At 37.6% G+C, this 27,771-nt stretch overlaps 2 protein-coding genes across 2 annotated transcripts in view; one reads left to right on the plus strand and one right to left on the minus strand.

The window, feature by feature from the left end:
* The window catches only part of LOC134795439 (uncharacterized), a 125,350-nt gene that overhangs the window by 54,857 nt on the left and 42,722 nt on the right, over positions 1-27,771 (plus strand). The window lies entirely within an intron of this gene.
* LOC134790311 (venom protease-like) lies at positions 618-16,346 on the minus strand. Its single transcript, XM_063761087.1, has 8 exons — positions 16,209-16,346; positions 14,504-14,604; positions 13,452-13,588; positions 9,141-9,274; positions 3,802-3,970; positions 3,163-3,407; positions 1,213-1,373; positions 618-785 (listed from the first exon to the last, which is right to left on the minus strand). The coding sequence occupies exons 1-8, from the start codon at positions 16,267-16,269 to the stop codon at positions 624-626; spliced, it is 1,170 nt and encodes a 389-aa protein (XP_063617157.1). The 5' UTR covers positions 16,270-16,346; the 3' UTR covers positions 618-623.

Consider the following 27,771-nt stretch of genomic DNA (forward strand, 5'->3'; position numbering starts at 1 on the left):
GGTCTTTGTCATATTTTCTTTAGTACTCATTTATGACATCTATTTCATTTTATACTTTTAAAGCTAGGTAGGCTCTGATTGAAAACGTTCTATCTATAATTTAACATTATGAATCTTTATTATTATGAATTAGTTTAATTAATAAGTTATAATAAAATATTTTTCTAACTAGACTAGAGAGTAGTATTTATTATTTCATTAATTTTTATTTACTCGTAACGTTATAACCAATTTATACACAGGTGACTAGTTTTGCGTGGTTGAACATTGCACACGTTTTAACAAGTTATAAACGAAGGTAAAAAATGAGAGTTACTTTTGTAAAATTTATTTTTTTATCATGAAAATTCATTACAAAAAATGTGTATTGTCATGACCCTGAAATTTCAACATCTCGAAGATACTCCACCTACATTGGCGTTCAAAAGTGCATGGATAGATGTCGACCGTATTGCCTTAATATTACGGTTGAAACATCTATGGAGATGGAGAAAAGTGCATGGGCACTTTTGAACGCCAGTGTACAGTCGACGTCAAAGACATGTTTACACTTTTGCACCTTATACTCCTTTGTAATAAGGCGAAAAGTGTAAACATGTCTTTGACGATTGTACATTGTAGAGCTAAAATCTAGCGTTGTCGACGATCCACCGCAAGTACTTGTCGACGCGCGCGTAGACGCCGGGGTGGTTGGGCTCGCCGCAGCGGACACCCCACGACACCACGCCGATCACCGCCCAACGCCCGCTGGATAGCTGGTACATGAGCGGACCGCCGCTGTCACCCTGCGAACATGTTCAATAATGGTTATATTAGGGTGAAAAGTGTTCCCTATGGAGTAAGAGTCAATGCACCCCAAATGGTCTCTCCACCAGTATTAACAATAGATTAATAGGTACCTAACTGTTGATATTGAATTTGGACAATCTTAATAGGTATCAGAGATTTGACGTTGGTTCTCTACATTTTTAAAGTTTAGTAGTCGGGGACCTCTACCAAATACCCGGAAAAAGTTTTCAATGAAATATGGCGTTTGAAACGTTGTGGTATTAATTAACCTCGGCGCTTCGATAGGTGTGTGTAATTTAAGAAATTTTTGAGATTGGCTCTGGACCCGGATAAGTGGCGTACTCGAAGCGAAGCCTATGCTCAGCATTTGGTGATAAAAGGCTGATTTGAGGATGATGATGTGTAAATTTTGGTATCCGTTACCTGGCAAGCGTCCTTCCCGCCATCGTAGCCGCCCGCGCAGATGTTCTCCTCGAAGATAGAGTCGGTGAAAGACTGCACACAGCGCGTGTGCTCCCAGATCGGTACCGACACCTCCATCAGGACGTTGCTGTGCGGCCCGCCGTACGACTGAGTTCCCCAACCTGGTACATGATGTATATGATGATAATAATTAATCTATCTTTGAGCGTTTCTTTTATTTTTTGCAATTGCTATATATTGTGATCTTTTTTGCCACTTTTGTGTTATTTCTACTCAGAATCACGAGCTCTTTCGATCCTAATGGGATAAAAAATATCCCGGATTTTTTTTCCTATTGTGTTACCATTTCCCCATATATACTTTTTATGGCGGTAACAAAAAGGAAAGTTTGAAAAATGTATGGAATTTTGGGACACTTTTTTTCTCATATAAGGATGAAAATGGCTCGCGATCCTGACTAGAAATAATCACAAAAGTGGCAAAAAAGGTCACGATATACAAAAATGGCAAAAAATAAAAGAAACGCTCATTGACCGAAGCGAAGCGAAGGTCTACGTTTTGACTCGGGCATTTTGCTTTCGTATGTCCGGATGTTCTCCTCTACAGGTCGCAATTCTTAACCGATTCTCGTGAAATTTTGTGACCGAATTTTATGACTAAATAAAATTTTTTTGTCAATCCGGTTTTTGGAAATTTTTAAAAATGTCGTGAGTCGTGATACCTGGCGCCTAAACAAATAGTCGTATCGATATCATAAGACTTTTTTCTTTTTGAAACATGTTTACAGAGTTAATAGCAAAAAATGCAGAAAAAAATTATCGCTGGTTTAGGCGGTATTTAGATATTTAATTTTAACTAATTTTAATTTGAGAAGGAGTAGCTAAATTTCGTCAACCCATCTAAGAACTATTTGGCTCAGTTTGTAAACGTTCGCTTTTTCTGTTTGCACAGAGGGTCTGGGTTCGATCCCCAGTAATTGTATGCTGGGATATTATAACTTTTTGTATTTTTTTACACATAAATTTCGTATTGTTTTTCTTTAATTTACTATACACCGTGTTTTTATTGAATTCCGTTAACTTCGGGGTATAGTTAAGTACGTTTATAAGAACTAAATGGCATAGTTAATTTTCAAAAAAAAAATTTTTTTTGTTTTCTTTTTTGTTTTTTTTTGTTTAAAAAGTAATTAAATGTAGCATATAGCGTTGTTGTAACACGGGCATTACATTTAACTCAACCAAACAATTGAAATCTGTGACATATCAATGTCATTTCGTACATCAATCGACCGAGATTGTACTTAAGTTTAGTAGCAAATGTATGAACTCATTCTAAACACTAATCAATATGTAAGCCGGCCCTAAGGCAAGTGTACACGCTTGTAGAGGCCTTATAGTAAAAAAATAAATTATGGATTATCTCCGAAATGGACTTAATTAGAACATCGGTGTCTTTGAGAAAGTTACTTGATTTAAGCTCAGGAATGCACCCTTGAAATTAACGGAAATCAAAAAAAACACGGTGTATTTAAAGCTCTTAGCACCATGTTATTTCAAGCTCTGCTCGCGAGGTCTACAGCTCACAGAGCCACTAGTCTAAGCTATCAGAGCGTATTCGTTGTGTAGTTAATTCACTGTGGGCAGAGTCCAAGCGAGAGAGAATGCATTGCTTCTATCAATTTAGCAGGCTACAGTAGTGCATGGAGGTATCACAAAATCTTAGTTGTGAATTTCATCTGCGATCAATGATATTGCTAACAAATTGTGCTTAAGCGCTTCAAACACCTTACTGCAGTGATTGACGACAACATGGATGCATACTCAAAGCAATACCTAGAAGTGTGATGTAGATATCTCTACCGTGTCTAACGTACCTATAGCTGCGTCCCTGTCGTCCGTTACTGAATTAAGGAAGATGTGTGAAGCGTTTCAGATGGGATTCGAATCTTACCAATAATAATAGCACTTTGGTTGATCGCCGACAATCCAACCGGTGGCAGACAGATCGGCCACACATAAGTGTTGAACACGGCCGGCCGGTGCAGCTTCAGAATGGCGATGTCGTTGTGGTAGTTCGTGTGGTCGAAGTCCTCGTGCTGCCGGATCTCCACCACGCGGAAGTTGTAGGAACGTGAGTCGTTGTTGCGCTCAAAATCGTATTCGCCTAGGCGGACGAATAGTTCGTCGGCTTTCCATCTGGAATTTTTAGTTTATTGGTAGGTGCTTACAATCAGCTTCGTGCTGTAGATAGTGTCAACCAAATTAGCCAAAAGTTTGGCAATACATCTTTGTTACAATATGTTGGATCACTTCGGAAGTCACTATCTATCTGATGGTGACTAATCTATTTTAGTTTCTAACATTAGCAGTTTACGTCAAAGGATGTAGGTAGGAGCTATCTTTGGGTTTGATACACAGGCTTATTTGGTTGAAAGAAAATATGATTGCGCATGAAGAATTATGAATAAGTTTATCACAACTTGAATTATAATATACCAATAACCTACCTTCTTGTAAAGTGTAGCGGCGGTCGGTAATGAGCACTTTTCCGCAGTATAAATGAAATAATATATGATCGCCCGACATTTACCTTCTTGTACAGTGTGCAGCTGTCAGCACATGACGGTCGGTAATGAGCACACCTCCGCAGTACTGTTCGAAGCCCTCAGGGGTGATGGAGGCCATCCAAGGCCACTCGCGGGGGTTGGCCGGCCGTGCGCCCACCATGCGTCCAGCGGATCGGGTGCTGAGACCACATCCTGTATAAACGAATTCTAATTCAAATCTAATTTGTTTATTAATAGTCGAAATGCTGATATGATAAATTAAGTGAGTCATTTTGAACTTTTTCTGTCTTGTGTTATCCGTTAGGACGTAATTATAGAGTCTGTGCGGAAAGAGAAGAGTCGTGAAATGTAAGGGATCCCATACATTCTATGACTCTTCTCTTTTCGCGCAGACTCTACCTACTATAGGTACCCATATAACCATTCCAGTCGCAGAATCACAAAGTGGTAACTAAATGTCAGATGTGTCGTAACAGAGTCCACACAATGTGTCTAGAATTGTTTCGAAACAAAGTGTCGTCGCCGTGTCTACACTTTTCCGTAACAAGGTGTCGACACATTTGTGTGCACTTTGCGTGCGGTTTGCGACTAAATCTGACAGCAAATTTGTGACAGCAAATGTCAATATAAAATACCTCTTGAAAACCAAGGTTTGTCAAACTACTATTAGTGTCTCGTGTGCTCGTAATTCTAGTAAGTCATCATGGGCAATGCAAATGATAATAATCGACCGAAACCATATAAACACCCAACACCCGTCAACCTTTTACAGAAAAGTTTTTAAAGAAATTCAATAAGCTACTTAGGTCAGGCAACGAATGCTCCAAAAGTTGTAGAAGGAAATGCTCGGAACACAATTTTTGACTCCGTAACTCGGTTTGACAAGTTAGGAGGTGAACATATCAAAAGTCCCCGGCCGTAGCCCTTGAGCGGGGGGGAGAGAGGGGGCTTTGAAGGTCCCATTTTCCCGTTTTTCGATTATATCTCGGAAACTATGCATCTCAGCGACATGGCCACTAATACAAAATGAAAGTTAATTTAATTTGTTACAAGTTTATTCAGTCAATTTTTTCGATATGTTGAATAGTTTTTGAGATATCCGCTCTTGAAAGTTTATTTAGGGCTCTCAATTTTATCTTGATATATCTATATCAGTGAAGGTGCTAGGCCGTGTTTGGTATCGTTTTCGTATAAATCTGGGGTGCTGAATCCATTTAAGATATCACATTGACACCATTCCACAAAATAAAAATAATTCTTTTTAGGGTTCCGTACCTCAAAAGGAAAAAACGGAACCCTTATAGGATCACTCGTGCGTCTGTATGTATGTCCGTCTGAATACACAAAATAGTTCTTTGCCTATAGATGACAGGAAAACCTATTAGAAATGTGCAGTCAAGCGCGAGTCGGACTTAATGTACGGAACCCTTAATACGCGAGTCCGACTCGCACTTGGCCGGTTTTTTTGAAACTCTTCTTGACGCTTAACCGCTGAACCGATTTCGTTGAAATTTGGTATAGAAATAGTTTGCGTCCCGGAACAGGACATAGGATAGATCTTATAACCAAAATCATCTTTTGAAGGTGTGAAAAGTGGCGTGGAAATTTGTACGGGAAATCAATAACCGCTGAACCGATTTATATGAAATTTGGGATGGTCTACATCTTTGATTTAGTTAAAAATGCTGAAAAAACATGACTTCAAACTTAAACTTAAACAGTATTAACTTCAAGAAGTCAATTCTGAATTCCCCCCTACACCTCATTTCACACCTTTAAAGGATGATTTTTGAGATAACTTATTATATCCTGTCTCGGGACTCAAAATATATGTGTACCAAATTTAAATTAAAACTGTTCAGCAGTTTAAGCGTGAAGAGGAGTTTAAAAGAAAGTATTTTAATAAGTTTATATGTTTTTACTTCGGAATGGTGTCAATGTGATACCTTAACTAAATTTGGTACTGCGAATTTATACGAAAACGATACCAAACATGGCCTCGTAGCTTTACTGTTGTAGAAGTCAAAATAAAATTAAGAGCCCTAAATTCTTATTACTTGGCCAAACTTGTGTAGAAGGAAAAGGTAAAATAAAAGTCTTCGGCAGGAATATAAGACACAAATATATTTTTTTTTTGCGTTACTATTTAATTCATCAAATATAAACATACCTTGATTATACTATTCTAGTGAGATCCTCATAGATAAACAAAAACATTTACTTAAAAAATTACAAGGTCGAAATGTCACGGAACTTGTGAGAGTAATATGTGAAAAATATAAACTTTTATGACAAAAAAAATCTGGACACAATTTAAGAATCACCCAATTGCGTCGAGGAATCATCTGTATTTTTGCTTGTTTCATTACCTCCTCGCTTCTTTTTTGTCCTTTGTATTCTGTAGCAATTTGTTAGATCTGAAAATAAAGATAACTTGCGTCGTCACGGATGTCGATTTATAGGTTTTAGGGAGTGCAGAATTCGAAAACGATGATCATTTTATAATCCAAGATGGCGGCTACGTATTTTGTCATAAAAGTGGAATCCAAAATAGTCATCATTTTCGAAATCTGCGCCCCCTAAAACCTATAAAACGACATCCATGACGACTTTTATGACATAGTGCATGGCCGCCATCTTGGAATCCAAAATAGTCATCATTTTCGAAATCTGCGCCCCCTAAAACCTATAAAACGATATCCATGACGACTTTTATGACATAGTGCATTGCCGCCATTTTTAAATTGAAAATGTTATCATTTTCGAAATCTGCGCCCCCCAAAACCTATAAAACGACACCCATGACGACTTTTATGACATAGTGCATGGCCGCCATTTTGGATTCCAAAATGGTCATCATTTTCGAAAGCGGGGCCCCCTAAAACCTATAAAACGACATACATGACGACTTTTATGACATAGTGCATGGCCGCCATCTTGGAATCCAAAATGGTCATCATTTTCGAAATCTGCGCCCCCTAAAACCTACAAAACGACACCCATGACGACTTTTATGACATAGTGCATGGCCGCCATTTTGGAATCCAAAATGGTTATCATTTTCTAAATCTGCGCCCCCCAAAACCTATAAAACGACACCCATGACGACTTTTATGACATAGTGCATGGCCGCCATTTTGGATTTCAAAATGGTCATCATTTTCTAAATCGGGGCCCCCTAAAACCTATAAAACGACATCCATGACGACTTTTATGACATAGTGCATGGCCGCCATCTTGGAATCCAAAATGGTTCTCATTTTCGAAATCTGCGCCCCCTAAAACCTATAAAACGACACCCATGACGACTTTTATGGCATAGTGCATGGCCGCCATTTTGGATTCCAAAATGGTCATCATTTTCAAAATTGGGGCCCCCTAAAACGTATAAAACGACATCCATGACGACTTTTATGACACAGTGCATGGCCGCCATTTCGGATTCCAAAATGGTCATTATTTTCGAAATCGGCACTCCCTAAAACCTATATATCGACACCCATCTCGACTTTTATGACAAAGTGTTTTGATACCATCTGCATGCAAGACATTTCTATTATTTTTACGTACAAAAATGGCCCCCTGTCAACTTTCAATCGAGATTTAATCGATAATTTATTCGATTAATATTCAGATTAATTCAATTTCAATCTATGTTAGGTCGACTAAACTAATCGCGATTAAAATTTAGGAATTAACTTTTTTTATTCCATTAATTAGTCGAATAAACAGTTAATCGATTAATGCCCATCTCTGACCACGGCATTTTTACACTTTGAGAATATCTGAAAACAAATCAACACAATGAGCCATTTTGCAAATCCAATAACATACCAGTAACTTTGTTATTACTTTTGACAGCGCGTGTCATGTGTCAACACAGAGTCGACACAAAGTCGAAACATTGCAACTACTTTGTGACTGCAATATTTCTCAGCCTTAAACCATATTTATACATCATAATTAACAAGTTTCGTAGTATGTAAAGCGTTATTTCTGTTATTTAAGTATAGTATACGCATCGAAGTACTAAAAATGCTTCAAATAATATAGTTATGAACACAGGCACTGAGAAGTAAACAATTTCATTTCCGGCTAAACTAAAACAATGTGGTGGCGCGTTGATTATATTACACTTAGTTTATCAAATCACTCGAGCAGTTTAATTCCCCATAATAATTTAAGTCATATTGTAATATAAATGCAAACAATATATAATTACGTCTTGTAATCCGTTTTAGAGATGGCGTATTAATGTCACTTATTTTTATTTAAGTATTTACCCATCTGACAGTTTCCATTTGACAGGAACAAAATGAACGAATGAACGAATGATTTTGGCATAAAGTAGTCGCAAACCCGAAACAATGTGTGCACACGGCGACCACACTTTATGTCACTTTGTGTCATGTGTCGACCCTTCCCCATTTCTGGTAACTGTGTCGACACGGCGACGACTCTGCGACTGGAATTGTGACCGAAACAGACGGTGTCGACACAAGATGTGTCAACACCGCATCGTAACGGCGACTGGAAATGGTTGTATGGGTACTGGCATAGTGACACGTACTTCATTTTAATCCACAGACTTGGTTACAGTCCTTAAGCGAGTGTTGGTTTCTCTAACTATGGCAGACCCAAACAATACTTTTATAATATACGAGTAGAAACAACGAGCCTAAGGCCCCATTCGCACGACAGCTTAAAAAGCGTTGCGTTAAAACCCGACGTTGGCGCTTTTTTACCGTTTCCAATATTTGTGTTCATACGAACGCTTAAAAATCACTTGTGAGTCGTACTGTCACGTACGCATCTCAGCAAAGCCATACTTTATTTGCTATTACGACGTGTTATTTGAATATAGCTTGAATATTTCAGGAATTTGTAAGCATAAGTTGACATTTTTAAGGTGAAACTAATAATAATCTTGACGATTGACACCAAAAATTGACACTTGACAGCCAACTGACAGCAGCGCCGGCGCTTTTTTAACGCTTGTGAGAACAGATACACGGAGATCCGTATGCTCTATTCAATTTGACGCCAACGCTCAACGCCGAAAATCGAACAGTGCTCGATAAAAAAGCGCCGCGCTTAAAAACCGCCTTCATGTGAATACATACATGGTTATCCATTTGCGTCATTCAAACGCTTTTTTAACGCGCGTTGAAAAAGCTGCCGTGCGAACGGGGCCTAATACGTTATTTTCATTTGATGTAGAAGTGTAGGTAAGTAATAAAAAAAATATGTCACCACATCAAAAATAAAACAGCAGCCTGTTTGTATAAGAATTTATTTACCATCGGCTAACATAGCAGACATTATTATGCAGGTAAGGTTAACTTATATAAAATCTACGGACCTCGATTTTCCGCCTTCGTTATCTTAAGTATAGCGTCATTGCCCTCCTCTAGCGGGGCTGACGCGGGCAGGTCGCCGGCCAAGCCTTCTACCTGGTCCTGGTTCAGGGAGTCCGGGCAGCAGACACCGATGGACCTGAGAAAGTAGCAGATAATGATACCTGTTTTAGAAACGTACAATAAGATGTACAGTCAGCAGCAGAAGTTGCTAAGCGGGCGAGGTGTTCAAAATGACCTTGACGCGCTCTTATTCTCTTAACAATAAAGTCGCGTCAAGATCATTTTCAACACCTGGCACGCTTAGCAACTTCTGCTGCTGCCTGTATCTATGATTTGCTATTTTAAACCATAGATGTAAGTAAATTGAGGTAGATATGGTACCAGGCGCACGATCGTGAGCCATTAAATATAGGTTCCGGAACCTATATTTAGTTAGTCGTATGGGTGACGCCAACCTGTCAAGTTGTCAAAATTGTTGGATCAAATTTTAGTTTTGTCAACTATGAACGTCACACGTCTACATAAATAAAAGGTCATTGTTTTAAACACATATTTTACTTATGTAAAATGTATGTTTTTACGCCAAATAAATATTTATTTCTTCTATACTTTTAAATTAAAACAATATTTTGTATGATATTTTTTAAACAATTAATTTTGAGTCGTGATCCTTTTGTTTTGTGCATGCCCACCAATATGCTGATCTTATAATTGTACTGTTGCCCACTAAGCCAAATTTTTCATTTACCTACGTACTTATATTATTATATCATTTTATGATACTCGGGGATTTTAATGAGGTGAAGTTAAGTTTTATTAATTAAGTTATTTTACACTTCAACTATTAAGAACCAATTACTTTAACTCCCTACGTTGCAACGAAAAACTTAAATACTACGAGATTACCGGTCACTTAGTAATGAATATCTCATTGACAATTTGTGTATGTGTTCCATTCAGTAACGATACTAAGCTTTCCAACGACCTATTTTAAAAGCGCATTATCGCCTAAACACCGGAAAAGGGCAATACTCTCTTCTCACGTTTACGCCTCATTGGGGTCAAATATCTATTAGCACGAGGGGGTCTAACCAAGGTGCCAGTTAAGACGTTCGCCACGATGTTTTGACTTTGATTTACGTGTAAGCGTTACTAAGCGTTACTAAGCTATAAGCTGAAACGAGACTACTGCCCAGATAATATAATAAAGTTTCAAGAATGCTTATCTAAACTCTCCTTTTCAGAAGTATATATGGAAGCAGATTTCAACAGAGCATTCAATAAATTTCATGAAATATTTTTACTCTTTTATAATCTTTGTTTTCCGTTTCAACGCCTAAAAGTCACGTGTGGACTTCTTAAGAAACCAAGATGGATAACAAATGGTATCAAAATAAGTTGTAAAACTAAAAGGTCACTTAGGTACCAATATTATAAAGAGGGAAAAACTGAGCAAAAGAAAAGTGAATATTACACATACACAAAACTACTGAAGAAATGTATAAATAAGGCGCAAAAAAATAGTAACAGTAAGTACATATCTAATAGTAAAAATAAATGTAAAGCCTCGTGGGATATAATAAAAAGAGAAACGGAAAACAAAAACATTCAACAGTATATAGAAAAAATATGTCTAAACGATAAAGAAATTATAGAACCTCAAGAAATAGCATCTTGCTTTAATAACTATTTTATTGGATTATCGGACGTTAAAGATAAAAAACTAGATAGCCAAAGGAATAGAGAGTCTCCTATAAATTCAAATTATAACCATAATAGTATGTTTTTAATTCCATATACAGAAAAAGAAATAATGAGTATCATTACTTCATTAAATAATTCGCATGCGGTAGGATTTGACGGTATTTGTACAAACGTCATTAAGCAATGTAAATCTCAACTTAGTGCAATTATCACACATCTAGTTAATTTTTCATTCGAAAGCGGCACATTTCCAGAATTACTCAAATTGTCAATAGTAAAGCCCCTGTTTAAAAGAAAAGAAAAAAAGGATATGGGAAACTACCGGCCCATTACTCTAATTCCAATATTAGCAAAAATTTTTGAAAAGTGCATGCACAAAAGATTAAGTAGCTTCTTCGAAAAATTTGACATAATAAAACTAGAGCAAAATGGCTTTCAAAAACATAAATCAACGACACTTGCTGGTTTCAACCTAATTCACCACATCGTCAAATGCTTAGACGAAAAACAACATGCTACAGCTATTTTTCTAGATATGTCAAAAGCTTTTGACTTTGTAGACCATTCGTTACTTTTAGACAAACTAGAAAATTATGGTATAAGAGGTATTGCACTCAACTGGTTAAGAACCTACTTAAAAAATCGGAAACAGTGTGTAGAAATTGTAAAACTCAACGATTTTAATGTAGAAACCGGCTTCAGATCGGAGCTAAAATGTAACGATTTTGGTGTACCGCAAGGTAGTGTACTTGGACCTTTATTATTTATCGCCTATATAAACGAATTACCAGATATAATTCCATATAAATCTGTTATGTTTGCTGATGACGTATCCTTTATTGTTACATCAAAAAAGAATGAAAATATTGAAGAACATGAATGTAAAGTTAATGAGACCTTAAGTAATGTTATAAAATGGCTGGAAATACATAATTTGCAAATTAATATTAGTAAAACCAATTATATACAATTTAACTCCAAAGTTGGCGAAGATGTTAAGATTAATATACATTACGGAAATGAGATAATTCATGAAATGGAAAGTGTAAGTTTTTTAGGAATAATTTTAGATAAACATTTGGATTGGCAAGCACAAATAGGAAATATCCGTTGTAAACTAAATAGATTTGTATATGTACTACGTAAGTTAAGACGCTCATCAGGCCTACATACAGCGTTAGCCGCGTATCATGGATATATTAGTACAGTGTTAAGATATGGGCTTATTTTGTGGGGAAATTGCACGAATTTTAATATTCCATTCGTAGCACAGAAAAAATGTGTACGTGCTATTTGTAATATAGCCCCATTCAAGACATGCAAACCATCCTTCAAAAAACTTGGAATCTTACCGCTGCCATGTTTATACATTTTGGAAATCTGCATGTTTGTAAAAAAGCATATGTATTTATTTACAACAGCTGAAAGCGCCTCTACTAGAATTCAACGGGATCCTGGAAGGCTGGTTCATAACTGTGTTCCCAGGACAGCACTATATTCTAATCACTGTTTTGTTATGTGCATGAAACTTTTTAACAAGCTACCAAAAACGTTAAGAGAACTACCTGTACATAAATTTAGAAATAAATTGATGAAGCTATTGACTGATAAAAGCTATTACAGTGTAAAAGATTTCCTCTCTGAAGATATACAGCCAGATTTGTAGTAGTTTTAAGATTTTTGCATGCTAGTACAATCTGTATAGTACAAATAGCAGAATAAGCAACCAATTGTCACTTACCACCTAAGACACTATTGTACCTACTTATTCTTTGCAAATAAATACTTATACTTATACTTATACTATACTTAAGGTTGACCTGAATATTATTAGTTTAACCCGAGACTGTGAAATTGAATATAACCTACACGTTCCATAGATAAGAACAATATTAAAACGAGTTGAGATCGATATGCACCTGACCAATAAACGTTTTTTTAAGTAGGTACTGTAATTTTCCTTAGCGACTTTTCTATTTAGAGCTATCATAAGACTTATTAGGTTTTGCTTAGGAACATATCCTGCATTTTTAGGGTTCCGTACCCAAAGGGTAAAACGGGACCCTATTACTAAGACTTCGCTGTCCGTCCGTCCGTCCGTCCGTCCGTCCGTCCGTCCGTCCGTCCGTCTGTCACCAGGCTGTATCTCACGAACCGTGATAGCTAGACAGTTGAAATTTTCACAGATGATGTATTTCTGTTGCCGCTATAACAACAAATACTAAAAACAGAATAAAATAAAGATTTAAATGGGGCTCCCATACAACAAACGTGATTTTTGACCAAAGTTAAGCAACGTCGGGAGTGGTCAGTACTTGAATGGGTGACCGTTTTTTTTTTGGTTTTTTTTTGGTTTTTTTTTTTAATATGGTACGGAACCCTTCGTGCGCGAGTCCGACTCGCACTTGCCCGATTTTTCATAATTTTGTATTTGTAGGTAGGTTTGGGCCTTGGCATCGTAAGAACTGGTGCGAGATTTGTTAAGATTTTTCATATAATACTCGTATACTTAAATTAAAATCCGCACGGCTCCAATCAGCACGTAGGTATCCACGATCAGCTAAGAATGTCAAATCAAAAAAGAGTTTGATTGTTTAGTGTTTACTCACGTCCTTTTGATAATGCACAGGTAATCCATGAACAGGGTGAAGTCCCGCTTGAACTCCTCCATCACGCAGTGGTGCAGATGCCGGCAGTGGCCGCCTTTGCCGCCCGGCAACGTGCAGGCTTGGTACGGCACATTTTTCTGGTAAATGAAGTTATTAATGTTATTATAGGTAAGGATAGAATTATTATTAGGGGTCAAACAGATCACTGTGTTATGTCTTTCCTGTAGACATACACAAGAGTTAAGGGCTATAAAGGTTAATTTTCTTATTTAACCCTTATCCACGTGAAAAAGCCCACCTTTTATTTAGAGAACTATGATAAAATCATTGCTTACATGCCCACGAGCTGTTAACTATTGCCCACAGGAGAGAAAACTAGCGTGTTATCGCGAACAGCACATTTTTCTCTCCTGTGGGCTATAGTTAACAGCTTGTGGGCGTGTAAGCAATGATTTTATCATAGTTCTCTAAATAAAAGGAGGACCTTTTCACGTGGATAAGGGTTAAATAAGAAAATTAACCTTTATAGCCCTTAACTCTTGTGTATGTCTACAGGAAAGACATAACACAGTGATCTGTTTGACCCTTAGATATTTAGTTTAGATAGGATACGGGTTGGCAACTAATGTAATAGTGCACTTATGGTTTGGAGCAATGATTTTATTGAGAAATTTGACGTTGGCCTCTAAAGATTTTTCTTTAATAAGAGCAGAATTAAATAAAGGTAGGTAGATAATTAGGTAAATTAAAATGCAAGTAGGAGACCGCGGAGCGGTATGAGTGGAGACCGCGCATCGGCAAACATAGCGTAGGACGCCCTCAGACTAGATGGAGCGATGACCTTCGCAAGGCGGCTGGCAAGAGCTGGATCAGAGTTGCCGCAAATGCTCAATGATGGACAACAGGAGGGGCCTATGTCCAGCAGTGGACGAGAGTAGGCTGATGATGATGAGGTACCCACACATGTTTTGAAAGTTAATCGTTTCCTATACATAAAAGTAGTTTAAATATCGAGTTGTAGCAATTAGCATTGCACTAAAATAAGCAGGTACCTGGTTGTCACTAAGCTCCACGAAGCGCTTGTGGCGGCCGTTGCCGATGTGCATCCCGCCGGCGGCGAACACATCTCCCCATGCAGCGCCCTCGAAAAACGCTGCAAAAACTCACACAATCGGTCTGCGGCTTCAATACCTACTAAAATTCTAGGAATAGAAAGCTTTCCATACTTCTCAATTTCATATTCACTGCGTGAGAACAACAATCGGTTGTATAGCGTCAATTGCGAGCGTAAATATATCTGTGTATGTATAATATTATAATATTGGTAGGTTAGATTACAGATAGGTACTTAGATCTAGCTAGGGTCTTGTTCCGTTTGAGTCAGTGTTGTTAAAAAATAAAAGTTAGAAGTTCGATTTTTTTTACAGTTTGAAGGGGCTGTAGATTTGAGTATATGGTTTTAATTTCAACTCGATATTCCTACCTCCACGCGTTTCCGAGATAAAGAATCTTGACAGACTGACGGAGGGACGGACGAACAACCAAGTGATCCTATAAGGGTTCAGTTTTTTCCTTTTGAGGTACGGAACTCTAAAAATAACTTGGACTGTAGGATTTTTTGAACAATATATAGGTCCTCTGTTGGAAAAACCTTCGGACGCATAAGTGTCGCTAAACAAAACTTAAAAATAGAGCACAAAATCAAACTAAATCTGGTCCTCTAACGTTAGTGTTCGTGTTTAAAAAACGAAACTACAAAATGACGTTGTTCAATATTCCCGACTAACATACAAAACACATTAGTAAGTGCGTGTTTTGGTTATTAAGTTGACTTCCTTTGAACGCCTAGAATAAGCAATTTGTAAAACTGACTTATCGATTAACCACTTAGGTATTACCTATTGTTTTTGAGTAAGCACGCATTTATAGAATTTAAATTAGGCAGTGTGTTAAAATGCCTTGAAATAAACGTAGAATAAGTATTAGGTTTTTGTAAAGAGTGGCGGGACTGTGCATAGGATAGGACCAATGGCGGGAAAGAGGGGAGGCCTTTGCCCAGCAGTGGGACACTCCTATAGGCTAAAAAAAAAGTATTAGGTATGAATTCTAAGTTAATAATAGTTAGAGTCGGACAACTCTATATGGCATTTATAATGGCAAAGTGTGACAATGTCATCATTAATGTTAAATTTCATGAAAATTATGACCCTTATATAATAATGATAGGTAATGATGATTGATACCTACTGCCTCACTTTGTCTGTTTAAGTCGGTGCAAACTTAGCTTAGATGGACTCTACCTATCCTAAATAGATAGGATTAGGATATTAGGTAGGTATATTTTTGATGGGTGGGTATCGTGTATTAATTTTAGGAATCGTCTAAAGTTAATTGAAGTCGAATTACCTATGTACTTTTGATAAGTAATAAATTAGAAATTAACTGATATGGTATCGGGTATAAAATTATTTAAATATTCTTTACATTATACGTTGAAATTATACCTACTAAAACCTTATAATACTAATCCATTATGTCTGTGAAATTGGTAGGTAGTTCCAACATCTGAGCTAAACCCCAAATTCTCAAATAAGGGCCTCTTGCACCGTCCCACTAACCAGGGGTAATAACTGGAGTTACCATGGTTACCAATATAATTTGACACTGGGTTAACGGTTTAACAGCCTAAACCCGGATTAGTGGGATAGTGCAAGTGGCCCTAAGTACGCAAAAGGAAAAAATAATGAAAAAACTCACACTTGTAATCGTTTCCCTGGGCACGAAGCGCACTCAAAGCTAACAAGATGAACAGCAACATGGTTGCGATTCGGCCGACCTCGGCACGAGCACTAATTGTTCGCCAGACATTTAGGACGAGGCGGATGCTGCCCCGATATGACACCCAGTAATCCACAGGATGCCACTGATAACAGCAAAAAATCATACTGAATTGTGTACCGAAAGTCGAAGGTCGAAATAAAAGTTAAATAAAAGCTCGTATGAATGTTCTATACAATATTTTTAGCTACCTACATTTACCTACATGAAATGTTTTTGGTGGGTACTTTACTATGCAGGGAATCTAGCCCTTAGATTAGAAAACTTACTTACTTACTACTTACTCGGTTGGTGCGGTGACCCAAAATGAGTCTTGGCCTTCAACACAAGAGCACGCCACTTTGATCGGTCCAGAGCGGCATCCCGCCAGCTTTCGCCGACGCCGAGCTCACGGAGATCTGCCTCCACTCTATCTGCCCAACGGTATTAGAAAACGCCAACAGAAACGAGAAAAAGTATAGAAGTATGGAAATAGACTTTTCGTAGGATCTGTCATCCTGATACATGTATGAAGTGTACGATTGTCATCTTGTCTAGGCCCCCAGGGGTGCACCCCTGGTAGGTACCTACTCTTTTGCTTTGTCTGTACCTGTCTAGATTTCAGCCCCTATTAATAAAATTTTGCAGCGACTGCACTGACTACAGGAAGCTAATTTTAATGATCAATAGATAGGTATTATATGCGACATACGCATTTACTTGGTAATTACGTCATATAGGATAAAACCTGCAATTAATGGTGATTTATGTTGGTAAGGATTACGATTGCGGTACTTAAGTAATTTATGGGCATAGCCAAGAGGAGAAACTTGTAAAATTATGCAGATTTCTTATGGGCGACCGTAGCTAGCGATCCTCGAAGTTGCATACAAAAATGTCGTTCGAGCTCGCGCTAAAACTTTAAATTATGGTAGACGCAGTTAAATATTAAGTAGTAAGTACATAAGACTTTAAAATAATAAAATGGACTTTTTATGCAGCTTAATAAAATACTAACTATACTATGTAGGTACTAGCAATCTGAATAAAATAAAAAGAAAAACCCTAACGTAACGTGCTGGCGAAATAATTAATCTGATTGTTTAAAATGTATGTTTGAAAGAATAGTATTAGTTAATACTCAATGTATGGGCACAAGGCCATTGATGGCTGCATCTGCATACGCCTGAAGCACGCGAGGACACTCTCAGCATTCCGAGAATGTTTGGGCTGCCTACTCTATGCTAATGATCATTGATTCATACGGTAACTCGCGATAATTATATTACTACACGCCCCTTTGAATTAACATCATTCACATGTGTCGGAAGTCGGAAAGAATGTTCAGACGCCTTTGCACTAACCTTTGCTTTACGGTGGATTGGAAACATTTTTTTTTGCTATTTAAAATTTGGGTCCATGATTTAGCTTTCCGCTGAAGGAAAACAGCGTTAGAAAACCTACATACAATCCGTGACGAAATTCAAAGGTGTGTGTGTGTGTGTGAAGTCCTCAACCCGCATTGGGCCCGCGTGGGACTATCGCAAGCCCTCTCGCGCATGAGAGGGTGCTAGTGCTCAGCAGAGGGCAATTGGAATAGTATCGGTGACCAGTGGCGAGACTTCTATATTCTGCGTTCTTGCTTGGCTAGGTGCGCGGCAACGTCTGCCTGGCAGCTATGGGATGGGTCACATTTTTGTCATCATTTCACAGCTGCCAGATGTAACCACACACTTCACCAAATTAGTTAAGTTTACGTGCTGACGCGATCGCTTGGACAGGTCTCCACGGAAGACCAGCGTCAAGATACCTGAAAGGTAACTTGTCATCAAACTGAGGGGAGACCTATTCAGTGACGTTTATGTTTTTACTTATAAAAGTGTTGTATTAATTTTAAGCAATACTGTAAGCGTCCTGAATAAATCTATTTTCTTTCTTCTTTCTTTCTTTAAACAAATGTAATGGCGCATTCGCAATCTGGAAGCACCTTATGTTCAAGATATTAAATTGAACTTTCTTGAAGTTCAACTGGAATGTGTAAATATGTATATTCTAGGTTTATAATATACCTATTAAACACAACTTGCTGAATCGTTTTGTGTCTCATAATAGATGCCCTAATATAGGTATCCACTTTCATCTACATATAAAGCTACAATGGCGACGTGAGTACTTATAGTCTGTATCTTTAGATATTAAACAAAATCTACCCTCAAATGACTTCTTACGCCAGTTGAGGGTAGATGAAAACATTACATGATCAAATAATGTAGGTTACAGTCAGGTCGTTCAGTGACAGATCCAGGTGGTTTTGTATTTGGTTGGTTAATCAATAAATGTTGTAACTACCCGAAAATGTACAAATTATTCGTTTACTTTTATTTAAGTACCTAAAGATACAGAGTATAAGTTGGGGCACTTACTGTACCGTGATTACTTATTCACCTATCTATCCATGTTTCTCTTCTTCCTGTCTTTGTATTAGTAGGTAATAAGAACTGGAGCATAAGCAGTTAGAAAGATAATACTCAGAACTTCACACACCTCCATTGCTTATTATGGATAACACATGTGCAATGTAAACTCGGTTAAAAGTGCAGATAAAAACCAGCAAAGTGCTACACACTATACACGTGAACTAATGGGTTGCATATGATTTTATAAATAAGATTTTAAAAGCATCGAAGTAACTGATAAAGTTCAACGAAGTATAACTTAATGTATTGCAACACACTAAACAATACCTACATTATGTACCTATCGAACGTAGCGGCACCAGTGACCACCAAGGAACCAGTACCTAATCCGAAACTTCATTTTTTATCCAAAAAATAGGAACTCCCGATAGAAACTGAGACCAAGCAATAAAATATGTAACAATGCAATAAAGTATATTAAATATTATCATGTAGGTAATTTAACTGCAAGAGTAATTTAATAGAAGCTTTTTAATATTAACACTTGCTCGTCATACTTACGCCTATTGCTTTACGAAGAGCACAAACGCGCGCTCATATTTTTGTGGTAGTGTCAATAATGGAAATGCCTCAATTCCGTAACTACCATGTATGTGTATGATTAGTAGCTCAAATACTTAATTTGATTCCTTTATAATTATAAGGCATAGATTGCCTTTTAGGGGCGCACGATCAAACACATTTCTTCCAGGTAGAGTCGATTTTTAAGGTTACTGCGAATCGTCTGCGGAATAAATAAAAAAAACTGGCCAAGTGCGAGTCATACTCGCACACACACGAAGGGTTCCATACCATTATCTATAAAAACGGTCACCCATCCAAGTACTGACCCCCCCCCAACGTTGCTTAACTTCGGTCAAAAATCACGTTTGTTGTATGGGAGCCCCACTTAAATCTTTATTTTATTCTGTTTTTAGTATTTGTTGTTATAGCGGCAACAGAAATACATCATCTGTGAAAATTTCAGCTGTCTAGCTATCACAGATCACAAGATACAGCCTGGTGACAGACGGACGGACGGACGGACGGACCGACGGACAGCGGAGTCTTAGTAATAGGGTCCCGTTTTACCCTTTGGGTACGGAACCCTAAAAATGTCGTAGGTAATTTACCTTGGAACTATAGGGAACCACCGAGATTATTGTAAGCTGTGTCGTAGATAAGTACTTTATAATCTCAATAGTGACTGCAATGAGTGATGAGTGCAACCGCTAAATGCGATGCTAACTCGACGTTTAATTTTATTCTACTTGTTATAATACTTAACTCGTGATATGGCGACCATATGTTCGCTTTTATGAAAACTTTATGTCACCGGCAAACTTCAATAAATTGCTGCGTAGAGACATATACGTCCATTGGTATAATACAGGTTATTGACTCACATACATTAAAAAAACATAAATTATACGGCATGGCTAAGAAACCTAGTCCCCTAGACTAGACCGGAATAGCCGGCAAACAGAAATCAGCTGAGTATTATGCATTCATTAATAGCAACCCATACATATCGCTTCAAGGATCGTATTTTACCTATTAATTCAATGGTTATAAACGACACGGTATTGGGTCGGTCGCAATTAAAATACTCAATACATTATGTAGACAAGTTACTAGATCGGCGCCGACGGGGGCGGGACGACCATTTCGCTTATTCATTTTAAATCGCCTCAACTAAATATACTTTTCCATTACCTTTACGTCATTTTTAATGCAAACGACGGCCTAGAATCGCCCGAGGCCAAAAAGTATTATTTAAATTCGAACAGCAAAGCTTCTTAAGACTTTTTTCGAGTAAAGTGGCGGTAGTAGCCTATTTGCTGTTGCATTCTTATTCAGGCCAATCAGTAGCAATGTAACGAGGGCTTTGATCGAGCGATATGCGCAAGATAGTCAGTTGCGCGAGCGATGACAAGTCGTCTTCTTGGGAATCCAGTGGCATGTGACCCCGGGAGTCGTAACAGCTGTTCATTATCCGAGAGCGAAATTGTAGTGGCTTGCCTGTGCCTTTCGACTCGCTCTTTTCTAGAAAGACATACCTGGTCGGATGTCAAAGGAGTAAGGCAGCTATTTAACATGGTTTTCTAACAAATTTGTTTGATTTCCTTGAATATCAGTTTCTCAATGGATCAATATCTATATAGATACCTATAGAAAGTTCGAATTTCAATAAACTCTCTATCATCAATATCATCATGAGCGAATAATCAGGTAGTTTTCTAAGCCATAAAGTTAAATACATTTCTCTAGGAATACTTGTTCAGTTACATTGTAGGTAGGTAACTTTGTTTATTAGATCGCGGAAAGCATCATTTAGTAAAGTGAAACTGCGAATGGAAATGATATCATTTTAAACTGTTTTTTGAAGTCGGTTATTTTTTGATAAATATTGTTGGTTTATATTTAAAAAAAAACCACAACAACACATGCAAACCTTACATACTTAACCTACATAAATAAAATAACATAAATTGAATTGCAGTAGGTAAGGGTATTCCACCCTTTTTTTGTCCAATGTGTATTTGCATCTCACATTTTGCTTAGTGAGAGAGTGAGACGCAATGCACATTGGACCAATATTGGACAGGTGGAATACCAACCTTAGGTAGGTAGTTTTTAGTTTTTTTGCAACTGACTGATAGACATTAGATATGGAAACCATTAGGTTCTGACAGGTTCTGATTTTATCACGTGGAATTAAGGATGACTCACGTTAGACCGGGCCGTGTCCGGGCCGGAGCTCCCGGTGCTTACTTGCGTACGTGATGCTCCCATAGAACACAATGCGCCGCAAGCTCCGGCCCGGACACGGCCCGGTCTAACGTGTCATCCTTTATTGTGGGAAATAACTGATATTAAAACACCGACAGACAATAGATGTATGACTAGGTAGTCACAGAATATGGAATTGTGGACGTAATGTTTTGCTGTAAGACAATTAATAATAACACCTGTACGGTTACCATCAGTTTGTCACTGACATAAACGCCGTCGAGAACGTAATTTACTTACGTAACTATACATCTCGCTCGCACTCGCATATTAGTGCAAACGGGATGTATCGAAAGTAAATTACGTTCTCGACGGCGTTTATGTCAGTGACAAACTGATGGTAACCGTACTGTAAAGCACACGCGGACGTCATAGTTTACCAATTCATAATAGTTATTTTACTTGTAGATATGTATTATTATATCTATGACCTACGCTTATTTTCATCTTCGCAATAATCGCAAGATGTGCCGTTTATTTTTTGTGATCCTGACTTATAGGTACTCTGTTTTGCTACTTTAACATTATAATAGGTAATTTATTTGATACGCGGGCATTTTCATTTAACTAGTACTTTAAAGCGCGACTTAAGTCGTGTTTCAGTAACGTCTCACCGTTACATTCCTGACAAAATGTATGGGATTTATAACACTTTAAACTCTCGCGTTTTGTACACATATTTAATTACACAAACGGGTCTACCGCGATATAATTTCATTGTTTTTACCTTTAATTCCGACGTTTCAGCTGAGTTGCACCAGCTGTGGCCACGGAAAGACTGACGTCCAACAATGAAATTATATCGCGGTAGACCCGTTTGTGTAATTAAATATGTGTATGGGATTTGACATTGACCGTCAGTTTTGTAACGATTGCTAACAGGCCGTTAAAGGTGTTCAATTAAGTGAAAATGCCCACGCGCGAGATGCACTGAGTATAATCTGCATCAAATGTAGCGGTTCAAATGTATGTATCATTCTCTAATAGGTAAGGTCACTGTGGCGAAGTCCGGCATACTTTATTTTTTTTTGACTTTGGAGTGATCTAGTTCCGTTAAATATTCACCTATGTTACTGCTTGTAATCGCATACGATGAAGAATTTAATAATTAATAGTTTAGCCTTAGTGACAGATCATTTCAAGCACAAATTAAGCAAAAACACTGGCATTTTTTAAAATTCGGCGAGTAGACGGACTTCCCGTGCCGTTTAAGGGAAGTCCGTCTAGTTATGATATCAGCCAATCTATAGGTGCGTATATGTTCGTAGTCAAATTCCTAAAAAGAACGGATCAAGACAATGAAAAGTGTATTTTAAACTTGTTAATATACGGTTCAGATTCGAAATAAACACCATTTTTCTAAAACAAAACAAACTACCAAAATGGGGTGGTAAACATTTTTTGGCAAATAATTAAACATAATTATTTTTTTGATTTCCGAAATAAAAGATCAATAGTAATTTTAAAATGAATTTTAATCGTTTCTTTTAATTTACTGAGATCAAAATTTAATAAAGTAACGTCATGCGTAAAGTCAGGAGGATTTTTTAATACCTTATCAAATCGTTATAATATTAAAGTCGCAAAAACAGTTGGTAATCTCTGATTTAACGAAAGTCCGGCATATGACGGACTTGCCTTGTACATAATAGACGGACTTCCCAACTTAGTCAAATTTTAATATGATAAATTGTAGAACGTATAATTACAAAACTAAGCTAATTTCTGATATTTTAAAAATAGAATAAAGACAACTGGTTCTTATGCTACCTACGTAGTTACTTTCTGATGCACAATCTTTTCAAAAACTATTTTTAACAATTTTTTTTCGAACGGCTGTCGCACTATGACTTCGAGTTCAAAACACGAAATGACTTGTTGAGGCGGATTGCTCTGAAGTTGGTTGGCACAGCGCCATCTGTTTTACAGTGACGGAACTAGCGCGAAAAACTGGTTAATCGACTGGACTCCAAAGTCGCATACGCCTTCAAATTCAAAAGTTATAACGTGTTGACGGACTTGCCTTGTAGACGGACTTGCCCACAGTGACCTTACCTTAACAAAAATAGGTATAGTGTAATCGGGTAATTCCGAAAAGAATAAAACATGTAAAAATTGGCGTAAAATACCAAAAGGGACTGTTATTACAACGGATTATGTTATGAGTGATTTAAATGGGTTTCGGGATTACCCAATTTCTTAAATTACCCGAATACACCTTATAGAGATTGTAGAGTCCTAAGCTAACTTTGTACAAGACTTGCACTATATTTATTTAATTAATTAATTATTAATTAATAAAGTTGTATATAGTTTTAAAAAAAGTCACTGATAATGATCACTGTAAAACAACCTGTCACGCAATAAACAAAACTTTGTACAAGACTTGAATAGAACAAAGTGAAATATGTTCATTAATGAAGACATTGCCACACGTTGTCATTGGAAATGGCAATAATGCAGAGTTAGCTTGGTCCAACCAACTATACTTTTGAACTCTATTTGGAAAAGTTTTCCATGGTGTCGGATGGAAGGCCACCTGTTAGTTTGGGCTTCTTCGATTATAGTGCCATCTGCGTAGAGCTGTGTACATTTAACCTCATGTGTGTGCTTACCCCCTCATTCATAAAACTTTACGGGTCTGCGGGCGCAGCACGGTTCCATTTATCGCCTATCACTATGCGCGTCCCTTTCGCACTTACATACTTGTTAGAACGTGACGGGCATGGTGGCAAGGGATAAAAACGCGACCGTGCTACGCCGCCTGATGTAGTTAAATGGTGTTTTATCTTTCTTACAAATACATAAGTCAAAATAACAAATACAAACAAACGATTCAGAGTTAATTCAAGCCAGTAACGCGTTTATGAATAACGCCATTAGTATATAGAATGCTGAGTATGGAAAATTTAAAGTCCTTGGCGATTTATAATTTTAAATATTAATTTAGGTCCTTATAACCTAGGGCGGTGGGCGTATTCTCGACGGCATAACTTCAAGAACACTTCAATTACCAATTCCGTCAAAGTCAGTATTTTATGGCGCCAGTTGCATCACTATTTACATGTTTATTAATAGTTGTTTGTCCTTCGTCGCAGCAGCAGGTAATGCGATAAGCAAGACAAGTGAAGGGAGCGTAGGCAGCGGTTTCCATTACATTTCAACAATATCATCCAAGTCATTACACCACCTTTATTTTTTTGGAAAAGTAAGCTTTATAACGATTCTTTAAGATTGCTTTTGGAATCTCATAATTGATAAGATACGAGCTTGCGAAGTTTAGAATTTAATTTGGACCAGTGACTGATGTGGTTGCGAAGATACGTCTATAGGACCTGTAGGAGGGAAACTTGAACTATTTGTATTCACTGGACAATATTTGGCACCGGCTGATAGATTTGATTAATAGTTATGAGACTGCAGAACGAGATTCGATATGTTTTAGCAACTGGGTTCTATTATTTCTGAGGAAACAGATTTATCGTCAGTGACACAGGGTTAATAGTTTGTATTGACGTTAAATGCCGATTTAACATTAGATATTTACATCACGATTTACCTGAGCTTACATTAAGTATGCACTAAAACTTTAATGTGCGCTTTTGCGACCACACGGACCATACATTCTAAACAAAGATCCAAAGGTCAAGCAAAAGCAAGATTAAAATAAAGTACGATTAACAACTTCGAATAAGGTTGATAGTTTATGAAAGAATGTACATATGCCTATAGTGTTGGCAAAAGTATACCAAGGTCTGAAAGAGATCCTTATCAGGGATACGTTTTGGGATAGGCTTTTGTACTTTCAAATGTACTCTCAACAACTCTGAAAATAAATTTGTTCAAAATTTTGTTCGTCAGATCCCTCGGCTATATCACTAGCAGTATTATACTGCTAATTGTTTGCAGGGTAACGATATACAACTTAAACAAATTGAAATTAAATATTTCATTATCTTTTTCTATCTTTTAAAGAATTGGTTGGAGCCTGTCCTTGCAAATAAAGTCTTGTTTACATGTCTGTAATTTTTTTTCATAGCATTATTCCTTGATAAAAACGTGTATAAAATCAATATAAAAAAACCGATTTTGCGTTAGCCCCCTTTTGAAATAAATAAGTTTCATATTCCTGTCAGCGTAGCTATAAACTCCGTGGAAGCAAATCAAACCCAGCTAGCTTTCCTAGAAAGATTCGTTGCGGTTTTTTTCTGCTAAGTACTTAATAAATAGGTACTTGAAGTTATTTCAAAACCTTTCCTGTAAGACGACGTTTTTGTCTTAAAGAGAACCCCTTACATAGAAGCATATAGTTGTGGGATAGAATTCTTTACTTGTATTCCCAAGGTATAAAAACGAAGATATAGGTATATGAAAATATTATGCATAAAATATTGAATGATGGCATTCTATTTAATTATTCTAATTTATAGACATGGCGCCATAATTATTATAATTGCATGATATTGTAATGAGTTCTTAATAACATGTCCTAACAGAGAGAGACACACATACAATAAAAACTGGTAGTTCCTATTAAAAAGGCATAAGTTGTGACCGCTCATAAACAGTTTAAAAAAAGATAATGTAACGCAATCCAAATACACATCTACAACAATAGCAAGTAAAACGCTTTTCTATGTAAACTACTACTCTATATTATTAACTGGTCTCTGGCCTTATTAATTAATTAATCGAACTTAAAGACAAATATTTGCGTCAAAAAAGGTCTTCATTAAGTTGAGACAATACAGTGTTTCCAAGATCTAATGCAAATTCAGCTTTAGCAACGTTGCATAATTATTGTACACTGACAATTATGCAAGTTGGCACGCTGGGTAAAACGACGCTTTATGTTAAAGAAAGTGTGGCGCTTACGTCGCTTTTCGTGAGCTGCGCATTGGCGCCTGCGCGCGAATTAATCGACGATTAGCGACGCCGCATGGACGTTGACACTTCGGGTTACTGACAAACTCATGTGAGTAATCGAAGATAGACATTTATTAGTGTGGAAGCTACTACATATATAGTTTTAAGTCCACACAAAAGAACATTATTACCGACTCAAAGACTTCACCGTGTATACCGTAAATACCCTTTCTACCTTACGTTTAAATTTTCTTATCGTCTAAATTTTTTAAGTTAGATATGTTTAAAGTTTACGATCAAGTATACTCGTAGGTTGGCTCATAAAAGCTGACTCTAGATTTGTAGGTGCTGAACTGACAAAATTCACATATTTCATATGTCACTTCACCTATAAAATCCACGCCAGCTTTCGTGATTCTATGAATTTGACATATCTGATACTTGCGTCTGGTAACTTTTTTTTACGTTGGGGAAATGCGTTTACGCATGCCACCTGGTCCGGGGGAACCAGGAGGGATGATGGACTAACCAGTGGAGGACTACCTACCGTTTAAAACCACCAACGAGTGCCGACTCCACCTTATTTGGGGTCGCTATCAGCATTCGACCACGTGCGCCCCGGCGGGCGGCCTGCAGGCCGTGGGCATTTTGGGTGCCAGTTGGTCAGCACCCCAGTTCTGTGAGCTTTTAACCGCGGGGACTCCCCCGGGCCCTGCGCAGCCCACTACGGCCCCCCTGCCCGTTGTCGACGGAGTGGATGCGAGTCAGAATCGTTCTCGCGCGCACGCTCTGCTGCCTCCTTCTGCGACATAATTTCGTCACTGAAGGAGTCCATCGCTTTCCATGCCTCTTCGCTGTCGAGCATGGCATTAACAATGCTCGCCAACGAAAGGTCTGCACCTAGTGTTGCTTGAAGGGTGGCCCGCTGGGGCCCCCATGCAGGGCACTCCTCGAGAGTATGACGCGCCGTGTCTACAGGTATTTACCAAAGCATCCATGGTCAGTAGGTGATTCACTTTTGTATGGAGAAAAAAAAGTTGTAATATTTTTCCTGACTTTGCTCACCAATGGAGTCTCCCCACACTAAAAACTATCTATTTCAATTTTCAAAAAAATCGAATAACGTTTAGAGGTTGCACAAGTTGAAAAGGTAGAGTAAGAACCCCATACATTTTGCGTGAAAATGAACTATGTACTAAAATGACAAAATATAATGAACTGATACTAAAATCGAATGACAAAACTGAATTTTGCGTCTAAAACACGATAAAACCACTTTTCCTTTGGAAACAGGTGGAAAAACTGAAAAATATTAATTAGAACATTTATCGAGTAACCAAAATCCAAGTTTACTACTAATTTTAAAATTTATTTATATGTAGAAGGTT

Source organism: Cydia splendana, chromosome 1, assembly GCF_910591565.1.
Source record: "Cydia splendana chromosome 1, ilCydSple1.2, whole genome shotgun sequence".
NCBI lineage: Eukaryota > Metazoa > Arthropoda > Insecta > Lepidoptera > Tortricidae > Cydia > Cydia splendana.